We start from the raw sequence: 17397 nt of genomic DNA on the forward strand, positions 1-17397 counted from the left end.
CATTTCAGAGTTTTTGTGTGGAGGTTGTGATGAGCCAGTGCTGCGTTGCTGTGCACGCATAGATTTGGGTTTCTTTAGTCTCTTCCACTGTGTCATTAGATGGCCAGCGCTGTGTCATTATAGAGCACAGGCATGGGTGGAAGCAGCAGGCGAACAAGGTTCAGCTCTCTCTCTCTCAAAGATCCTCCTCCGCATGTGCCCCTCTGTCTGTTTGTCTCTCCATCTGTCTACGTCTATTTATCTTTCTGTACTTTTGTCTGCTCTGTCTCTCTTTCCCTCTCACTCTCTTTCAATGCAAATGCACAAATGCAAATTCTCTCTCTCAAGCCTCAGGTTGGAAATGTTATGCCATTCCCCTTCCTTCATGCTTTCTTGTTTACAGCTGTTAACGCTGGTGGTTTTCCTTTATTAGAGCCGATGAGATTTGAGCCTTAGTACCTTGGCTCAAAATAATTAGACTGATAGACTGGACTAGGCTAGATATTTTGAATCAGAGGTAGAGAAGAGAGAGAAAAGAAGGGGGAACACCTTTATGGGTTGTTCTCCCATGATGAATTTTGAACTACTACTCTCAAATGGTTGTTCCTTCATCCAATGATGTGTTTTCATGTCTGCAACAAAGCAAAGATCCCAAAGTAGCTTTTCACAGCAATTATCTTATCATTTATTTTCCCTGTGCTTTTTGGAGGGTCTTGAGGGGCTAATACATGGCTGTTGCCCAGAGGTGCCATTTTGATGTGATTGCGTGTCTTTTGCTCTAAAATAATTCTCTCCATGAGTTTTTAATGCATTTTTCTCTCCCATTCACCACTTAGATTAAAGATCCTAACTGTAAATCTCTCCCACAGCTCACTGCTTTATTGGCCCATATTTCCACTTTACTTTTCACCGTCTGTTTTACACTCAAGAGGAAAAGCTCTTGCTCAGAGAAACACACGAGCTGCAGGATGATCTCAGAAGTTATCCTCATCTCGTGGGAAGTTATCTCGTCACAGAGTCTGCGGAAGCTTTAAGAATCTTGATGAATGGAGGGACGCATGGATTGTTTCAGGAGCAGATGACACTTTAAGTGTCTTAAGGCAATAGCAGGCAGTAAGAAAATGGTGATTTGGCAAAAAATAATAAAATCCTGTCATGGTCAGATGTAGAGGTGCAGTGACTGATGGATTTGGCTGTTTAAGAGGACATTAGCTTGAGGGAAAGTGCTCTGACTCAAATGGTTTATTTTAGCTCCTGTCTCCTTACGGCCTCACTCACCTCAAGCCCACTCTGTTCTGACTGGCCAGCTTGCAGAAGGCTGTCAGTGGACCAAACAGAGTGACGGAAAAACCTCCCAGATACCCTAAGCAGGTGGGCGCAGACTGTGTATATGGTGGGCATGTGGACCCAAAATAGCGGTCTGTTTATGGACTGATAATGTTTATATCACCCATCATCATCACAACAGTGAAGTTACAACAAAAAAACCAAAAGAGCATAATGTGACCCCTTGAGGGCATCATTCCTAATTTCATTAATGTGTTACACAAAGATATCCTCTCTGCATTTGAATAAAACCATCTTGATGGCGTGTCATTGTACTGTAATAATCCTTAATGCCTTTTGATTATCTTCTAATTTGCAGACTAGGCTGTGTACTACATTAAACAAAAACAGTGTTCTTTAGTAACCTTTGAAGAAAGAAAGAAAGAAAGAAAGAAAGAAAGAAAGAAAGAAAGAAAGAAAGAAAGAACGATGTTGATTAGAGTCATTGAACGCTGCCAGTATTTTCATTGGTAATAATATATTTTTGCATTGAATGTAAAGATTTTTGCATAATACACTTTTAATACGCTCCTGTAGAATGTCAACCCCCACAAGACAAAACAATAACATGTCACTTAGCTCTCTGAGCATTTCCAGACCTTTGCTCACAGGATGCTAAATTATCACACAGCATGAAAATATGGTTTTGTTTTTGCCATCCTGGCGCTTGTTAATGCTAAACAACATGCAAGTGTAAACAATGTGTAATCACTGACATTTGTTTAGGGCCTTTAATCTGATTTTCTCTCTAATTAACGCAGTTATATTAATTTTGCAAATACAGCCATGCTTCTTTAAATGGCCGAGTAATAATATTTGCTTTAGAAACTAGTAGTGCACTGTGCTTATTGCCACTGTGGACAGTTTGATAGCTGTGCTCATAAAAGAACGCATACAGTCATATGGTCAATTAGCTCAGTACGAGTCATCACAAACAGACATATACACACAAAATTTATTTTTTTACTTCTCTACTGTCTATAACAGCAAATACTGCAGGGTGTCCCATCTCTTTAGCAATCCATATGAAGTCATTTTCTAATCAAAAGGTGCAACTACACACCACTGGGCTTTTGTGAGCCTGGGGAGATGTGTGTGTGTGTGTGTGTCCGCATGTTTCGGTGTTTTCCATCATGTATGCAAAAGCTGTTATTGTCAGCAGGCTGCTCAGCGAGCGAGTGGATCAAAAAGCATCAAAAAGTTGGAGTGAAGCTACAGACTGAGACGGCTGAACACACTTCACAAGCATGTGTTTGCTCACATCTGTTCATGTGAGAAAGAGAGGAAAAAGACAACGAATCCAGTGTTGCCATAGCAACAAAGAGGATAGTTACCCCCCCACCACCACCACCCCCCAACCCCAAGTGTTGCTGGGAATGACTGACGTTGGTTTAGGTTTGTGTGTGTCTGTGGGGTGCTGCTATAGCGTCACTCTGGAACCCTGGGAAGACCCCGCCGCTGCCACCACCACAACCTCTTCCTCTTCCTGCAGACAGGAGAATAGACTGCAGTTGTTGTTCCTCTCTTTCATCTGTCTGTGTGTTGTGAGAAGACCACCAGTGAGCCGGGCCTGGCGTTTTTAATCCTCGACCTGAATCATCCCCTCTTCCCTCCATAGGATGAAAGGAGCGCTACTGAGAATTCTCCCCCGAGGTGGTCAGACAGGAAATACAGTCACCTTCAGTCTGTCTGGTTATGTGCCTGTACACATGTAAGAGCTGTCTAAAGAGGGTTTTTCTTTTTCCCCCCGCAGTTTCATCATGTCTCTTCATGAGCGTCCATGTCAGATGGGTGTGTGAATGGTCTAATAATCCTAATGACACTCTTGCCAATGTGTATTTTAGGCCGGTGTGTGTACAGTAGGTATGTGTCTGTGCAGGTCCCTCTAACAGCAGGGTGCCAGAATGGAAAGGGAGAAAGAGCAGTAATTATGGCCTCCCATGTTCAGCAGAAACATCAGAGGGAAGTAATTTGTTGCTCTATATTTAATCAGCGGAGATAACGAGACTGACTGCAGCTGTCTGGGCCTATGGGCAGGCGAACAAGCAGGAACACCATTTCCTCCAAAAGCCATTAGTCTTTAATGCAACCAGCCACAGTGTCTTATTTCCATACTTTTCAGTGTTCAAATAATCATTATCGCCCTTTCTATCTCCAATTTCCTCAATTGTACACTTTTTATTCCTCACCTTTATTCTATTCTCTTTTGTCTCCCAGCCCTCCACTTGTTTTGTCTCGTCTGTTGACTCCATTAAAGAAGTATTTTATCCCTTCAGTCACCTGCAGCACCTCCCACATACTTTTCGTCTGATTTTTCTCTCGCACTAGTTTCTCTGTTTCTCTCTTACTGTCTGTGCTCATCTCTCCATCCCTCTCTTAGGGTGCAGGTAGAGTTCTATGTGAATGAGAACACTTTCAAGGAGCGCCTCAAGCTGTTTTTCATCAAAAACCAAAGATCCAGTGAGTGTTTGCGATCCTGCTTTTTCTGTCTGTAATTATTCCGAAGAACTTCCTGTCTGCTGTTTGTTTAATTTCGATGTGAGTTGCCCTTATTATTCATCGAAAAGGTTTAATTCATTTTATCGTGTGATGTGCTGTCATTCTTGCTCAGCATTTCATCACCAGTTGTTTAACTTGTTCACTCTTTTTGTTTCACGTCTTTGTCAATTTGATTGTTTGTGGACATGATTCCACATTTATTTAGCATTTTATTCATTTAATATTAACAACTAACCTTTACCTTTAATTATTCCAAATATAAACTGTGGTTCACTAGAGATTAACTTTCTGCTGAAAAAAAAAAAAAAACATGGCTGCACATGGTTAATTCAGAAGATGTGAGTCATGTTTTGCAGAACATTCTGAGGAAACTTTTTGGTACTTTAGTGGCTCATGAGCTGCCAGTGGTTCCTCAGAGCTATTCTGTGTGTTGCTGTTCATGTCATCTTGTTTCTTATTCATGACTTACACGTATTTGCTTGTATTTACTTTACAAATCATGCATTACATTTTTATTTTTTTTATTAAAAAGATCATTAAAATGGAATAAAAACATAAGTTGATAATTTAATCAGCTGATATTTATTTTTTACAGCTGATCTTTTTTTTTTATGTATTGCAGGTCTGCGGGTGCGAATGTTTAACTTTGCTCTGAAGGTGTTGAGCTGCCTCCTCTACATTGTCAGAGTCCTCTTGGACAACCCACAAGAGGAAAGACAGGACTGGTGAGAGCAATGGTGGTAAAAGGAGTGTAATGAAGTGACAAAAAGTTTGTGTGCACGTGGAGGCTTGATAGCAAGAACAATTACACCTGTTGTGGTGTCTTTTTTTATTTTTTATTTTTTTGTCACCTGCAGCACGAGTGGAGTGAATTGCACCAAACAAAACACATCAACCCGTCCCTGGAGTGAGTTTGACTGGTAAGCATGTGAGTTTCTAATTAGGAGTGATGGCTTCAGCCTGCAGCCTGTAGCCTGCAGACAGAGACCATGAGACTGCACACCCTGGAGGACTGGCATCCCCAACACCAGCCCGCTGGTCGGGAAATGTTGTATAACGCAATCAATGCAACTTCACTTAACTGATGCAATTCACAATGCTGACAGTGGGCATTACAAATCCACATTCATTCATCACAATCCAACTCTATGGATTTCCTGTCAGCATAATATGTATGTAGTGCCTGTGCAGCCTAATCAACAGCGATCTAGTGGAGATAAAGTATGTAATATACAACAGCAGAGAGAGAGAGAGAGAAATCTGGAAGTGTACATGAACCTGAGGCTTTGCCATGTCTCCTGCTTAGGGACCTATTGATCTAATTGGTGGCTGGTGACACTGGCTAAGCTCTGGCTCCAAATGAATAAGGAGCCTGACAGAGAAAGCTCAGGAAAGGGATGGGCTGCGTCTTGCTCCAGGCAGGAGACTCATAGGACCAAATCAGAACACAGGCAGGCAAGCAGCCACGATAAGCCCCAGGGTGTCTTTAAAAAGAAAAAACGCCTTTCTCTCACAATAAGCCTGTAAATTTCCATTTGATTGTGTGAATATTACTTTTCTCCTACAATGTGACCACACTGGCAGCTGTACACTTTACTGAGCAAAACAGCATAATTAAATTGAATGTAGTGACATGAGTTGTGATCATGATCCCCAGCTGAGCGTTATTGTGTTGGGGCGGAAAATAATTTTAAGATGTTGTCTTATGTTGGGTGCTGTCTAATTTTTGACTTTTATTATACACATATTTTGTGCTGTCTTTTCTTCTGCTCTATAGGAAACTGATCATCTGGGTGGATAGACCTCTACCGCTGTGGGCACTGCAGGTCAGACAGACCAAGCACGCTCCTGTGCAAACAAGGCCTCGGCCCGTTAACACACATTTCTTCATACATGAATGCACAGGGTTTGAATACATGAAATAAGATCATTGTACTTGACATGTATTTACACTTGAAATATGATTACACACATATATCTACACAATCAGACACCAGGCTGTCCCTGCTCCACTTAAACCTGTTCCCTCTGAAGCTCAATCATCAGCACGCCTACTGATTCCTCCCACATTCTCCTTTCCATCTCTGCGACTCCTAATTTCTCTCTGCTCTGGTCTTTCTCTGACTATCTCGGTTCTTCTCTGTGTCTGTAGCTCTATATTTCACTCTTACTTCTCCATCCCTCCATCCCCCACCCCCACCTCTCCCTCTTTTTTGCAGGTGCTAGTGGCTTTCATCAGCTTTTCAGAAACTATGTTGCTCGTGTATCTAAGCTATAAGGTGAGTTCCTCATGCCCCCCCACCCCCCACCCCTCCAGCAGCCATTCTCAAGCCTTTTGTGATGTCTGTGGCTGTGATGTCTACGTGTGGGGCGTGGGTGGGTGGGGGGGTTGTTTTTCCACTATTCTGCTCTGCTCTCTCTGCTAAACTGAAGTGTTTTATTCTCCCCTGATGCTGCTTCTTTGCTCTTGGATTTGGAAAGGCCGTCAGTGGGCCATCAGGCTTCTTCAGCGCTGTCCTGTAATTGACACATAAGAAAGACTTTAGGGGAGGCCCCGGTGTTGATGCAGTGGGGGGCTGATCCATCAATGGGTTGCCCTGCCTTTGATGTACTTGACACTAGAAGCCTATGAAGTGGTCTCTGTGCAGATTACTCTGGAATCTAGAGGCCTTAGCATTTAGAGCTGACTGATTCCTGTGGACATACCCGGTGCCTGTCCACCTACACTAGTCAGCTTTAGGTCAGCAAGATGCAGGCGGCAGACACATACGAATGGCCATGGCTGACATCCTAATTGAATGGCAAAGTTTAATGGAAACTGAGAAAGAGATTTGTATAACCCTTTAACATCACCATCCATTCTAAGGTGCAAAAGTCAGTTTCTGCCCTTTGACTCTTTGCAATTAGGCTTTTGATGTGGTAAAGTTTCCATACAACTCAAGTGCAAGCTAATTCTTGCAGGGAATGTAATTGCAACCATATTAAGTTTTCTTATAACATAACGAGGATCTGTTGACATTTACAAAGTACATCCTAAATCACAAATGATACTGCACATATCAATGAAGTGTTCCGCAATGCATATATTATATCAATTCAATATCAATATCAGGTCTTACAGTACAACAGCTAGTTTGTCAAGTCTTTTGTGATTATATTTCGTCACACACAGCACTGGGTTAGTTTAATACAGGAAAATGTTGCTGTCACTTCAGACATATGTTCATTAACCTTTAAACAAAACTACATTCTTTCTCTAAAATGAACCAATGTGCTTTTCCTGCCCAAACACACGTGGGACTCCGGAGCATTGCGACTCGCTTTCTTTTAATAAATGTAGCGTTTCATTCAATCAAAAAAAAAAAAAACATAATCATCCAGTGCATTGCTTTCCCTGCGAAAACATAATTGAGTTTGTAGCTTAGCTGCATAGGAATGTAATTTTTAGGAAACAGGGTTGGCATGGCGATGGAGTTTCCCGACCTGTGTGTGTGGTTTGTGTTTCCAGGGCAACGTTTGGGAGCAGGTCTTACGTGTCCCCTTCATTCTGGAGATGATCAGCGCCATTCCGTTCATGATCACTGTGAGTGGAAGAATATGTGTAACTGAGCACAGGAAGCCTTTCAGACATCCATTTGTTTTTGGCACTGAGGTCCCACCACCCCCCCACAACACACTACACACGTTTAATACCTGCTACAGTAGCTCAGCGCACAACAAGAAGACGTTGACACAACCTGAAATCCTCTGACTACTTACATTATAACGAAGTGATGAGAATGAACCAAGACTCAAGCTTTTTTTTCTTCACAGGTGATTTTGCCCTCCTTAAGAAATCTCTTTATTCCTGTATTTCTCAATTGCTGGCTGGCCAAACACGCTTTGGAGAACATGATCGTGAGTAAAGCACTAGCTACCTGTCCAACTTCTTCTTCTGTTTCTAACCTCTATATTATATTATCTTGTTGGCATGCAATTGCCCATCTCTGTCAGCATGAACGTAAATTAGTAAATAAACATTTAACTTTGCAACCTGGATTTGGCAATGAGGTTTTAAGTTTTCTGTCTCCATCTGTCCTATTACATCCAGCTAATAAGCTTATTCTCTACTCTAAATATTTTAATCTCCTATTTGGCACATTTAAATATTTTATCTATTGCTGTTGCTTTCTCCACTCTATTTTTTTAATACATCAATGCTTTTTGTTTTTTGTTTGTTTTTTTAATGCTTGAGTTATTGTAATTTCTGTACGTTTACACTTATCTTCCTGTGTGTCTGCAGAATGATCTTCACAGGGCAATCCAGCGGACGCACTCAGCCATGTTTAACCAGGTGGTGATACTCATCAGCACCCTGGTCTGTCTCATGTTTACATGGTGAGTATCCTCGCAGCTTACGTTAAGAGTAGATTGTAAAAAAAAAAAAGGAAGACAGGGTGAGGAAAGGAAAAGATAAGATGAACAAGCTAAAAACAAATGCTGGTCATGGAGCCAAAAGAAAGACAGTGAGCAGAAAGGAAAACTGGTAACTGTGAGAGTTAAAATAACAACTGGTGATTGCTTGAGTGCAGTGAAGGATGCATATCTGGTGTGAAAGCCTGAGCTAATCCAGAAGATCCAACACACAGGGTGAATTAAGCTTTCTGACCATCTCGCCTTATAGGGGACTCATTGAAATACTTGAAACTGCAAGAATACTTCTTTTCTACAAATGTATTAAAGATGTTTGCCTGTGCTATACGAAAAACAGTTGGAGCATCCACCTCCATCTCTATACATACGAAGTCACACATGCACTGTATGAAAGACAGCCCCCCTACAGGCAGCTATACTTCACCCAGCGGGTGGGGTTTCTATCTCAGTGATACTCATTTCCTTCACTCTCCTTCCTTCTTCATCTTTTCTACACTGCCAACCTCCATCAGCATCTGCGGTATCCAGCACCTCGAACGAGCGGGCAACAACCTGACCCTGTTCGACTCGCTTTACTTCTGCGTGGTCACCTTCTCCACCGTGGGCTTCGGAGACGTCACTCCTCAGATCTGGCCCTCGCAGCTGCTGGTGGTCATCATGATCTTTGTGGCACTAATTGTACTTCCCATTCAGGTAAGAAACAATGGCGATAACCTGCAGTACAATCACACATCAAGTCCATACAAAAACAAATAGATGTGGTCATAATTTGTCTCAGTATAAAACAACATAATAAACACGTAACAGAAAGCTTTAAAAGTCCAAAAACCCATTTCACCAGTCTCACATTTAATTTTTAATTTAACTTTTTTCTTCAAAAGTTAATTTGAAATCTCAGCTAAATTAAATTCAAATATGCCTTAAAAAACAATCAGTGAAATATTAAAGACTAAAGATCATTAAGACTAATAATTCTTGTATTTCCTTCTTGCACAATAATACGATGACTCATTGCATCCTACATAGATTTACAACACTATTTTTATTCAGAGAACAGCAACAGTGTATTCCTTACTCACTCAATCCCCCAAATCCCTCTCCTGTCATTTAGCGGCTCCACTGAGGGAAGCTCATGACAGAGAATTACAAGAACTGTTAACGCGCACACACACACACACACACACACACACACTGTTTGTTCAGGGGCTGATGAAAGGCCCTTCACAAACATTGTATCCTAATTGTTGTTCCTCAGATGTATGTATACCTTTTATCTGTGAGGTAGCTAACAGACCTGCGTGCCTCCCAAAAGATGTGAAAGTGCTAATGGGAGGAATTTCCTGTGCTGTGCCTGCAGTTAGAGGCCAGTCTAACACATCAAACGCACAATACACATGAACAATTCATAAAATGTATTTAACTTGCATTGGTTTTGTTAGTTAGTTTTCTTTTGAGATGATCCTATAACTTAATAATTCTTCTTTATTTAAAATTGTGTCACATAAACAGAAGGTTTGGGGCTGCTTCCCACACATGCCTGATCAACACATACTGAGTGTTTTGTTCTTTTCCATCAGCTGTGACTGGTTGATGGCAAATATCTTCACAAGAACAAAAGACATTAGCATGAAGATACTTTTCCTGAACTTTCATGAGACGACTCACAGAGAAATGACGATTTGTACATCAACCACATGGATGCCATGCAGTCCTCTCTCCCCATCTTTTATCCATAAATACCCCTTGACATTTAGAAACCCTCCCTCCCCCTTAGCCCTAACCCCAAGCCTCACCCTGAGTGTGTGTGTGTGTGTGTGTATTTATGTGTACTGTTCTGTCTCCAGGCTGCACAGGGAAGTCATACGGCACATCACGCTTCAGCTTCTGTATTTTTTCACCACACTACATAACTGCAGGACATATTCTTCATATTTCTCTTAAAATGAAATAAATGTATCTACTCTCTCTTTTGGCTAAAATCGAGGTTTGACTGTTCGCATCACAAATCTACCACAGCTGGTATGATTGAGAACTGTCTGCACACAAATGATGATGAAATGATGAAGAAAACACTGTTGTCATACAGATGTGAAACGCCCCGATCGTGTTTCAGTTTTACCAGGCTAACATTACCTTGGCACAAAGTGGACCAGCTACATCTTGGACCAAATAATGACTCCCTAGAGATAAACAGTACACAAACAAAGCATATCTATTGAATTCTGTTGACGCGGCCAACATCTATCTTTAGGAGCATCGTCAGTCCTTTATTGTGACTGTTGAAGAGCTGAGGATCTGAATCGCAGCTGGCACAGGCTTCACTACATCTGCTTGTCTTGTTACCTGTTTAGTATTGAGTCTGTGTCACTTTAATGGAGGAGCTTCTTGGGGAAGAAATCTTTATGAGTGAAATTTGTGCGCTGAACTAAATTGTCAATACCACATTGTACAGACGCACAGTTAGGATTAATGAGGACCTGTAGTATACCTGCTTTGACAGGGAGAAACATTAGCATTAGGGTGATGGTTCTTGCTGGACCAGCAAAAAAACAAAAAACAAAGGAAATTTAGAATTAGACAAACAAAAAAGTGTAATAAGAAGTTTGTAATATTTGTAATAGTTGTAAAGTTATTTAGTGAATCATCCATGTAAAAACAGAGAGAAAGATCTGTTCCTTTCTTGCATCTCTTTATCTACAAATTAAAACACTTTGCAACATCCATCTGTCCACCTGCTCCTCTTCAGCATGTTGAAAAAAACAGACTGAGGCTACTGTTATTTCCCTAATTTACCTTCCCCTGTTAATGTCTGCTGTCACATTACGCTCAGCCTCATCTTGAACCAAATCTCCACTTATCTAATTTCCTTAAACACTCTCCCTAATCAGACAGAAACACTATACGGCATTGTTTCCGTTTCATGTACCACCTGAATCCTCCCTGTATTCCAGCTAACCTAATCCAATTTCCATCAGTTGAATGTGATGCATGTCATCCTGAATGCAGTTTGAGCAGCTGGCCTTTCTGTGGATGGAGCGGCAGAAGTCCGGGGGGAACTACAGCCGCTACAGGGCGCAGACAGAGAAACACGTGGTGCTGTGTGTCAGCTGTCTCAAGATTGACCTCCTCATGGACTTCCTGAATGAATTCTTCGCTCACCCCCGCCTACAGGTCTCTACAAATGGTTTTAAGTAGAACATGAGGATGATGCGGGGGGGTGTCTTGTGTTTGTGTGTATTTGTTGTCTGTAATCCTCTCCAGGAGGACAAGCAGCTGAGGTTAAAGCAGAGGATTAGTTCACCAATAACAGGGGGGGGATACAAACACTGTTGCATTCATGTTGGAGCACAGATGTGTGTTTTCCTGAGGGTACACACTCGTGTGTATTTCCGCGTTCAATACAAGTGCATGTGCATACTTTGACACATGCAGGTAACTTCAGTTCAGTCTCTTTATTTAAAACCTTAGAGTTCCCTCATAAAAAATAGCTACAGTCACACTGCTTGGCTCCTGTATGCGTGACAAAACTATGTTTTGATTTAGATTTGAGATGTGTTTTGTCAAACTAATATTAAAAGTGAAGACTGAACTTTGGTTGCCAGTTAATATTAGTGTGTATGTTTGTGTGTGCCTTTCTAGGACTACTATGTGGTGATTCTGTGCCCAGCAGAGATGGATGTCCAGGTCCGGAGGGTCCTTCATGTTCCTCTTTGGGCCCAGAGAGTCATCTACCTGCAGGGGTCTGCCCTCAAAGACCAAGATCTGATGAGGGCCAAGTGAGTTATTGTGACCAAGCACAACAATATAAAAGATCTAGTATTAAAGTATGTAACTGATGTTATAGCTGCATTTAGTACGTACGTTTCCATTTGTCTCTACATATCCATTAAAAGCTCTATTGTCACAAAATGAGTTAAGATGAATTGAAACGAAAGGCCACAGCTCATAATTAATACCTAAATCACCTGCAGCCTTGAAGTAACAGCTGTAATTATCATTTGAGTCATATTGCTTATTGTTTACCCCCTGGCTTTTGATAATACAGCCGCAGCACCTTAGGCTAGCTCTGTCACAGGGAAAGAAAAGGAGCGAAAACCATGTTTATTAAATCTCCCTGTCTCCTTGCCTCCTACTATCTCGTCCATAAATGGTGTGGGCTTGAAAGACACATTTGTTCATTTGTTGTTCTATTGTCCTGCTGCTTTTTCTCTTTTGTCTTCTCCCTCAGTAACATGACAACACCCTCCTTCCTGTGTCTTCTCTTCTCACTGCTTCCCCAATTCTTTCCCTCTCCCTCTTTATTTATTTCTCTTGCTCCCATGGCCACATGTTCTACTAACTGCCTGCAGGATGGACGATGCTGAGGCCTGCTTTATCCTCAGTAACCGGTTTGAAGTGGACCGCATAGCTGCTGTATGTTCCTCGCTGCCTGATTATACATCTTAATATTTGTTTTCTTAAAGCATATGAGCAAAAACACTTTGTTATTTGCTTTTAATATTAACGTACCGTGCTTTCATTTGAGCAATGCTTTACAAAATACAATGCAATGAGTGGATTTAACTCATTGCATTCCCTGAATTTCTTTTACTGGTGCTTCTTTTATAATTTTCCACTACAATATTAATTGCACAGTATAAAACAAGGATCTCAGGGCCACTTTTACTCAGTTCTATATGGCCATGACGTGGATTTTCTACATACAGCATTGAATCCCTTTCCATAGCATCATGTCAGAATTGTACTAATGTTGCATGGGCCACTCAATTGCTCTGTGCAGTCAGTGGCTTTAGAGGATTATTAGTAAGGAGAGACAATCTGATGCTGCTAATGATGGCTTTCTACCTTTCACACTTTTCTTCTCTCTCTCTCTCTCCCATCTTTTCACTCCATCCATCTCACTTATCTTCATTTCCAATTTTCTCAGGATCATCAGACCATCCTGCGAGCCTGGGCTGTGAAAGACTTTGCTCCAAATTGCCCCCTGTACGTCCAGATTCTCAAGCCAGAGAACAAGTTCCACGTCAAATTTGCAGGTGGGCAGTGAGAGTGTGAAATGAAATGTGCTGGCACTGAAGGGGTGTGTGTGTGTGTGTGTGTGTGTGTGTCTTCTTTGAATGCAACTGCTCTTATTTCATCACATCAGGATTCAGGGGATAATAAGATGACACTTGGTAAAAAAAAAAAAAAGATCTTGTCGGCTCAATTGTGTTGTCACCAGTCAAGATAATAATGTAAACGATGAGTGATTAGGATTAGGTAAGCGTTATTGTTTTGCTACTACAGCGTTGCATCACAGTGACATGGGAAACTGAGATGTCCTGTTTGTGCTTTATTTTCAGTGTGTGTCATCAGCTGTCACATCCAATTTCCTACCTGACTTTGTCCGTCTGATTTGTGAGCTTTCAAAAAATGTTGTTTCTGTCAGCGTGCCGTGCAGCAGCAGAGCTCTGTGTCCTCCCAGCTCTGAAGAAGTGCAGGACAGATTGGCTCAGCTTGGCTGTAAGCCTTCTGAGGATTTCTGTGAGTTTTTACATTGCTTTTTGGAGAGGTTCCCTTCTTCTCCTGCTCAGCAGAAGATGCCAGTCAATCATCTGCGAGGGAAAGAAGAGGAACCAGACTCTCTCTCTCTCATCCTTTCCTGTCTCTTATACATCTCTCTGCCTACAGCCCTGGAGAATGTCAAACTCAATTCTAGCTCGCCGCCTTCATCCCAGCTGTCTCTATCAATGATTAACTTATCACTTTGCTACCTTGGCAAAACAAAATCCCCTTCTTTTGATGAGTTCTGCTGTTGCACTAACCTGGCAGACAATCTTCATTTTCCCCTGAAGTGCCATTTAAACCTCTCACTGACACAGACTGACTGTGAATTAGTGAGACAGAAATTGTTATGCTGCAAGATGAATTCATGTTCACAAGTAAACCAGCTTTTTTAGAGTTGTCTGATGTTAATATAGTGTATTGTTCGGTATGAAGTAACGAACAGCCTAGTTTTCGTTGTTTATTTGGTGCTGAATAAGAAAGGCCCTGTACAACAGTGAAAGTACAGTGCCACTTTAAAGCTACAGTATCCAAATTAAGATAGCATTAGCAGCACACTAACGTCAATCCACTCTGCTCTGCCCAGCCTTCCCTCTCCCTGCTCCCTGCGATGGTCTTCTACCATCTGCTACACCCTGCACCACCCTTCAGAAATGAGTCATCACCAAATTACAAGAAATAATCAGGCAGAAATCAATTAACTTCTCCGACTGGTCAGAAGGGAAAGCCTCACTGGTAAACCTGAACACACCACTGTCAGTGCTGTTTAATGAGTCTGTCAGCACCTCTCCACATTAAGATTAAGATGTTTTATAAGATATTTTTATTCTTAAAAAAGTTACTACTGCAGCTTTAAACACTTCTACTCATGCGTTTGGACAAATGAAAGTTCATATCAGCTGAATACTACTTCTAGTCCTGTACTCGTGGTAGGTAGACTCAGCATGCGGTCAATCACACGGACATTACTGTAAGTACAGATGCCATTTTTTGACACCACTTAGAATATACTCACTAAGTGCTAGTGTGGGAGGCATAAATGAGCAAGAGATACAAGATTTAATTTGTTCCACAGGAATAGCTTAATAACAGCTTGGTGTTCATTAGAAAAGATCTGTCGGTATGATGCTGCAGCAGGGCAGGAAACCCTGAGGTTTTTGAGTAATCTGGGTACAGAGTGTTCATTGATTAATCTCCTCAGTTTATGTTTTGAACAACAGTAGCCAGTCGCTCAGCTCATTGTGTCCACGCGGCGTTGATGGCAGCTCACTCATAACGAACAATAACAGCTTACTGATTTAATTAGTTCAACCGCTGGACCTGTGGTCAGGTAGTAATTGTACTCTGAAGAGGGTGAAAATAACCACATCAACACACACACACACACACACACACACGATTACACTTTATTAAACTTAGTCTGACACAGTCTGAAAAGATGGGTCCGAAAACCCACATCTTCTAAGTGAGGGCAACTGACAGAGAGAGAGACAGAGTGTGTGTGTGTGTGTGTGTGTGTGTGTGTGTGTGTGTGCAGTGTTTCGAGGTCGGTAATTGGTTTCTCTCCTGGTCTGGGTCCAGGTACCTGAAGTACAGAGTGCACAATGGAGGGCTGTGGTGAAGGGAAAGCAAATAAGAAAATGGGAAGGAAAAGGATGATTGTGGTGAAGAGAGGTGAAAGAGGGACAGTGGAGATTGGACACCGGAAAAAAAAAAAGACTCAATTTGGTGTGTGACTACTGTGTCTGCGTTGGGACTTGGGGACGGGCGTGTGTGTATTTAGAGTAGAATGTGTGTGGAACCATAATGAATGCTGTTTCTCTGTAGAAAACAAAAAAGAAACATCAGTGTTGCGTCTTTATCGCGGCAGTCTTCTGATGTCCATTGCTCTGTAAAAGCTTCCGCTTTGAAAGAAATTCACAGGCTGAATAGCAAGAGGCTTCCACGTGCGTTTGTGTGTGAGCTGCATTGTGATGTACTGTTCAGAGCCTGAAGAACATTGGTGCATCAACAGAATATCCACAATCAACGGTTTTTATCGCTCAGCTTCAAGAAAAACGGACCTGACTCATTTCTCAAACGCTGCATTTACATCTCAGCTGACCTTCTGACACTCCTGACAGAGTTTGATTCTCCATGTCAGGCATTTGTCACCAATTATTCCCTAATACAGAACACACATTGTGCTTTTAGGACCTAGTTCGACGCTGTGGGTAAACAAGGCAGCTCTAATATGCCTGCGTGCTCATCACAGAAGATAATGCAATCAGGAATTACACAGCAGGGGAAATGGCTGCTCCCTTGGCCCAATTCGCTGATTGGCCCACTACAAACATTAATCGCTCTATTGGTTTTTCCTTTCAAAGACGCGGCTGTGTAGCAACAGGTAAACGAGAGACTCATCTGTGTTTGTTCAGTCTGGTTGGTTGGCTCTCGGGCAGGGCCGTGTCAAATGTTTGATGATGTGAGTGAAAGGTGGTTCAATAAGGTTGACACTAAATCGCTGGCTGCAAAAAACTGAGCTGCAGGCTACAGCGATGACATCAAATAGGTCCCATCGGAGTAAACAGGATTTTTTTTTTAGCATTGCTTAAATGTTTGAGGTGAGACGAGCATCAAGCATCTACAAACATTTGCAAATATAAAATTGTGACATGTTTGGCTTTTACACTGCTATATTGAGAACTAGACAACATATATAAATTAAATGGCTGATCAATATTTTAGTAAGGACAATGATTATGGCAGCACCACAATTTGTTCACACTGTGCCTGGCTAAATATCACTGAGAGAAAAGTAGAAAAGTTCTTTTTTTTTTTTTTTGTGATCTTGATGAATTGACCCTTTGAGGGTTTTCTTCCTTGACCCACACACATGGATTAATGAAGTGACACATCAGGTAGGGAAAACAATCAGTTCCTTTGTTGCTCACTCATCCACACACGCACCTACCGAGCCCAGGAAACTCTTATCAAAATGCACATTTGTATTCAGTGCCGTATTGTTTGGTTCAGAGTTGAAACCTTTATGGAGCGCGCAGAGTGTTTGTGTTTTGCCGAGGCATGTCTGACCTCTGTCGCTTTGTCTCTCTCATTTCCTGTGTCTGCAGATCATGTGGTGTGTGAAGAGGAGTTTAAGTACGCCATGCTGGCTTTAAACTGTGTGTGCCCTGGTACATCGACACTCATCACTCTATTGATCCACTCCTCCAGAGGACAGTGAGTTCACTCACTTTCTAGCTCCCCATTAAAAGTGTGCTCTTATTCAAATATACAGTAGATATAATGTTCAGGCTGAGCTTTTTATTGTGTCTTTTATTTTATTTATTTATTTATTCTCAGGACGACACCCCAAGAGGCCTTCAAGCAGCGTGTAGGAGCCTTTCAAGCCCTCAACAGGTAGGATACACAAAGGATATTTATGCTTAGCATTCAGCCAATTGCATGTTGATTTACATTTTACATTTACATTTTTGTACTGTGCATAATTATACAGTTAGGTCCATAAATAATGGAATGATGACATGTTTTTTTTTTTTTTTTTTTTTGGTATTTGGCCTATCTACACATTGAATTTGAAATTAAATATTCAAGATGTGAATAAAGTCTGGACTTCCAGCTTAAATTCATGGTGTT

General features: G+C 41.6%; 1 protein-coding gene across 1 annotated transcript in view; it reads left to right on the forward strand.

Moving 5' to 3' along the window:
* LOC113163164 (potassium channel subfamily T member 2) overlaps positions 1–17397 on the forward strand; it is a 32106-nt gene that overhangs the window by 6813 nt on the left and 7896 nt on the right. Inside the window, exons 2-16 of the mRNA XM_026361536.1 lie at positions 3686–3765; positions 4427–4529; positions 4662–4724; positions 5582–5630; positions 6024–6083; positions 7313–7387; positions 7618–7701; positions 8087–8181; positions 8730–8910; positions 11224–11388; positions 11857–11993; positions 12567–12630; positions 13145–13253; positions 16872–16980; positions 17104–17160. Coding sequence (XP_026217321.1) covers positions 3686–3765; positions 4427–4529; positions 4662–4724; positions 5582–5630; positions 6024–6083; positions 7313–7387; positions 7618–7701; positions 8087–8181; positions 8730–8910; positions 11224–11388; positions 11857–11993; positions 12567–12630; positions 13145–13253; positions 16872–16980; positions 17104–17160 — 1431 coding nt within the window. The remainder of the gene's footprint in view (positions 1–3685; positions 3766–4426; positions 4530–4661; positions 4725–5581; positions 5631–6023; positions 6084–7312; positions 7388–7617; positions 7702–8086; positions 8182–8729; positions 8911–11223; positions 11389–11856; positions 11994–12566; positions 12631–13144; positions 13254–16871; positions 16981–17103; positions 17161–17397) is intronic.

The sequence above is a fragment of the Anabas testudineus genome, chromosome 8 (genome assembly GCF_900324465.2).
Source record: "Anabas testudineus chromosome 8, fAnaTes1.2, whole genome shotgun sequence".
Classification (NCBI taxonomy): domain Eukaryota; kingdom Metazoa; phylum Chordata; class Actinopteri; order Anabantiformes; family Anabantidae; genus Anabas; species Anabas testudineus.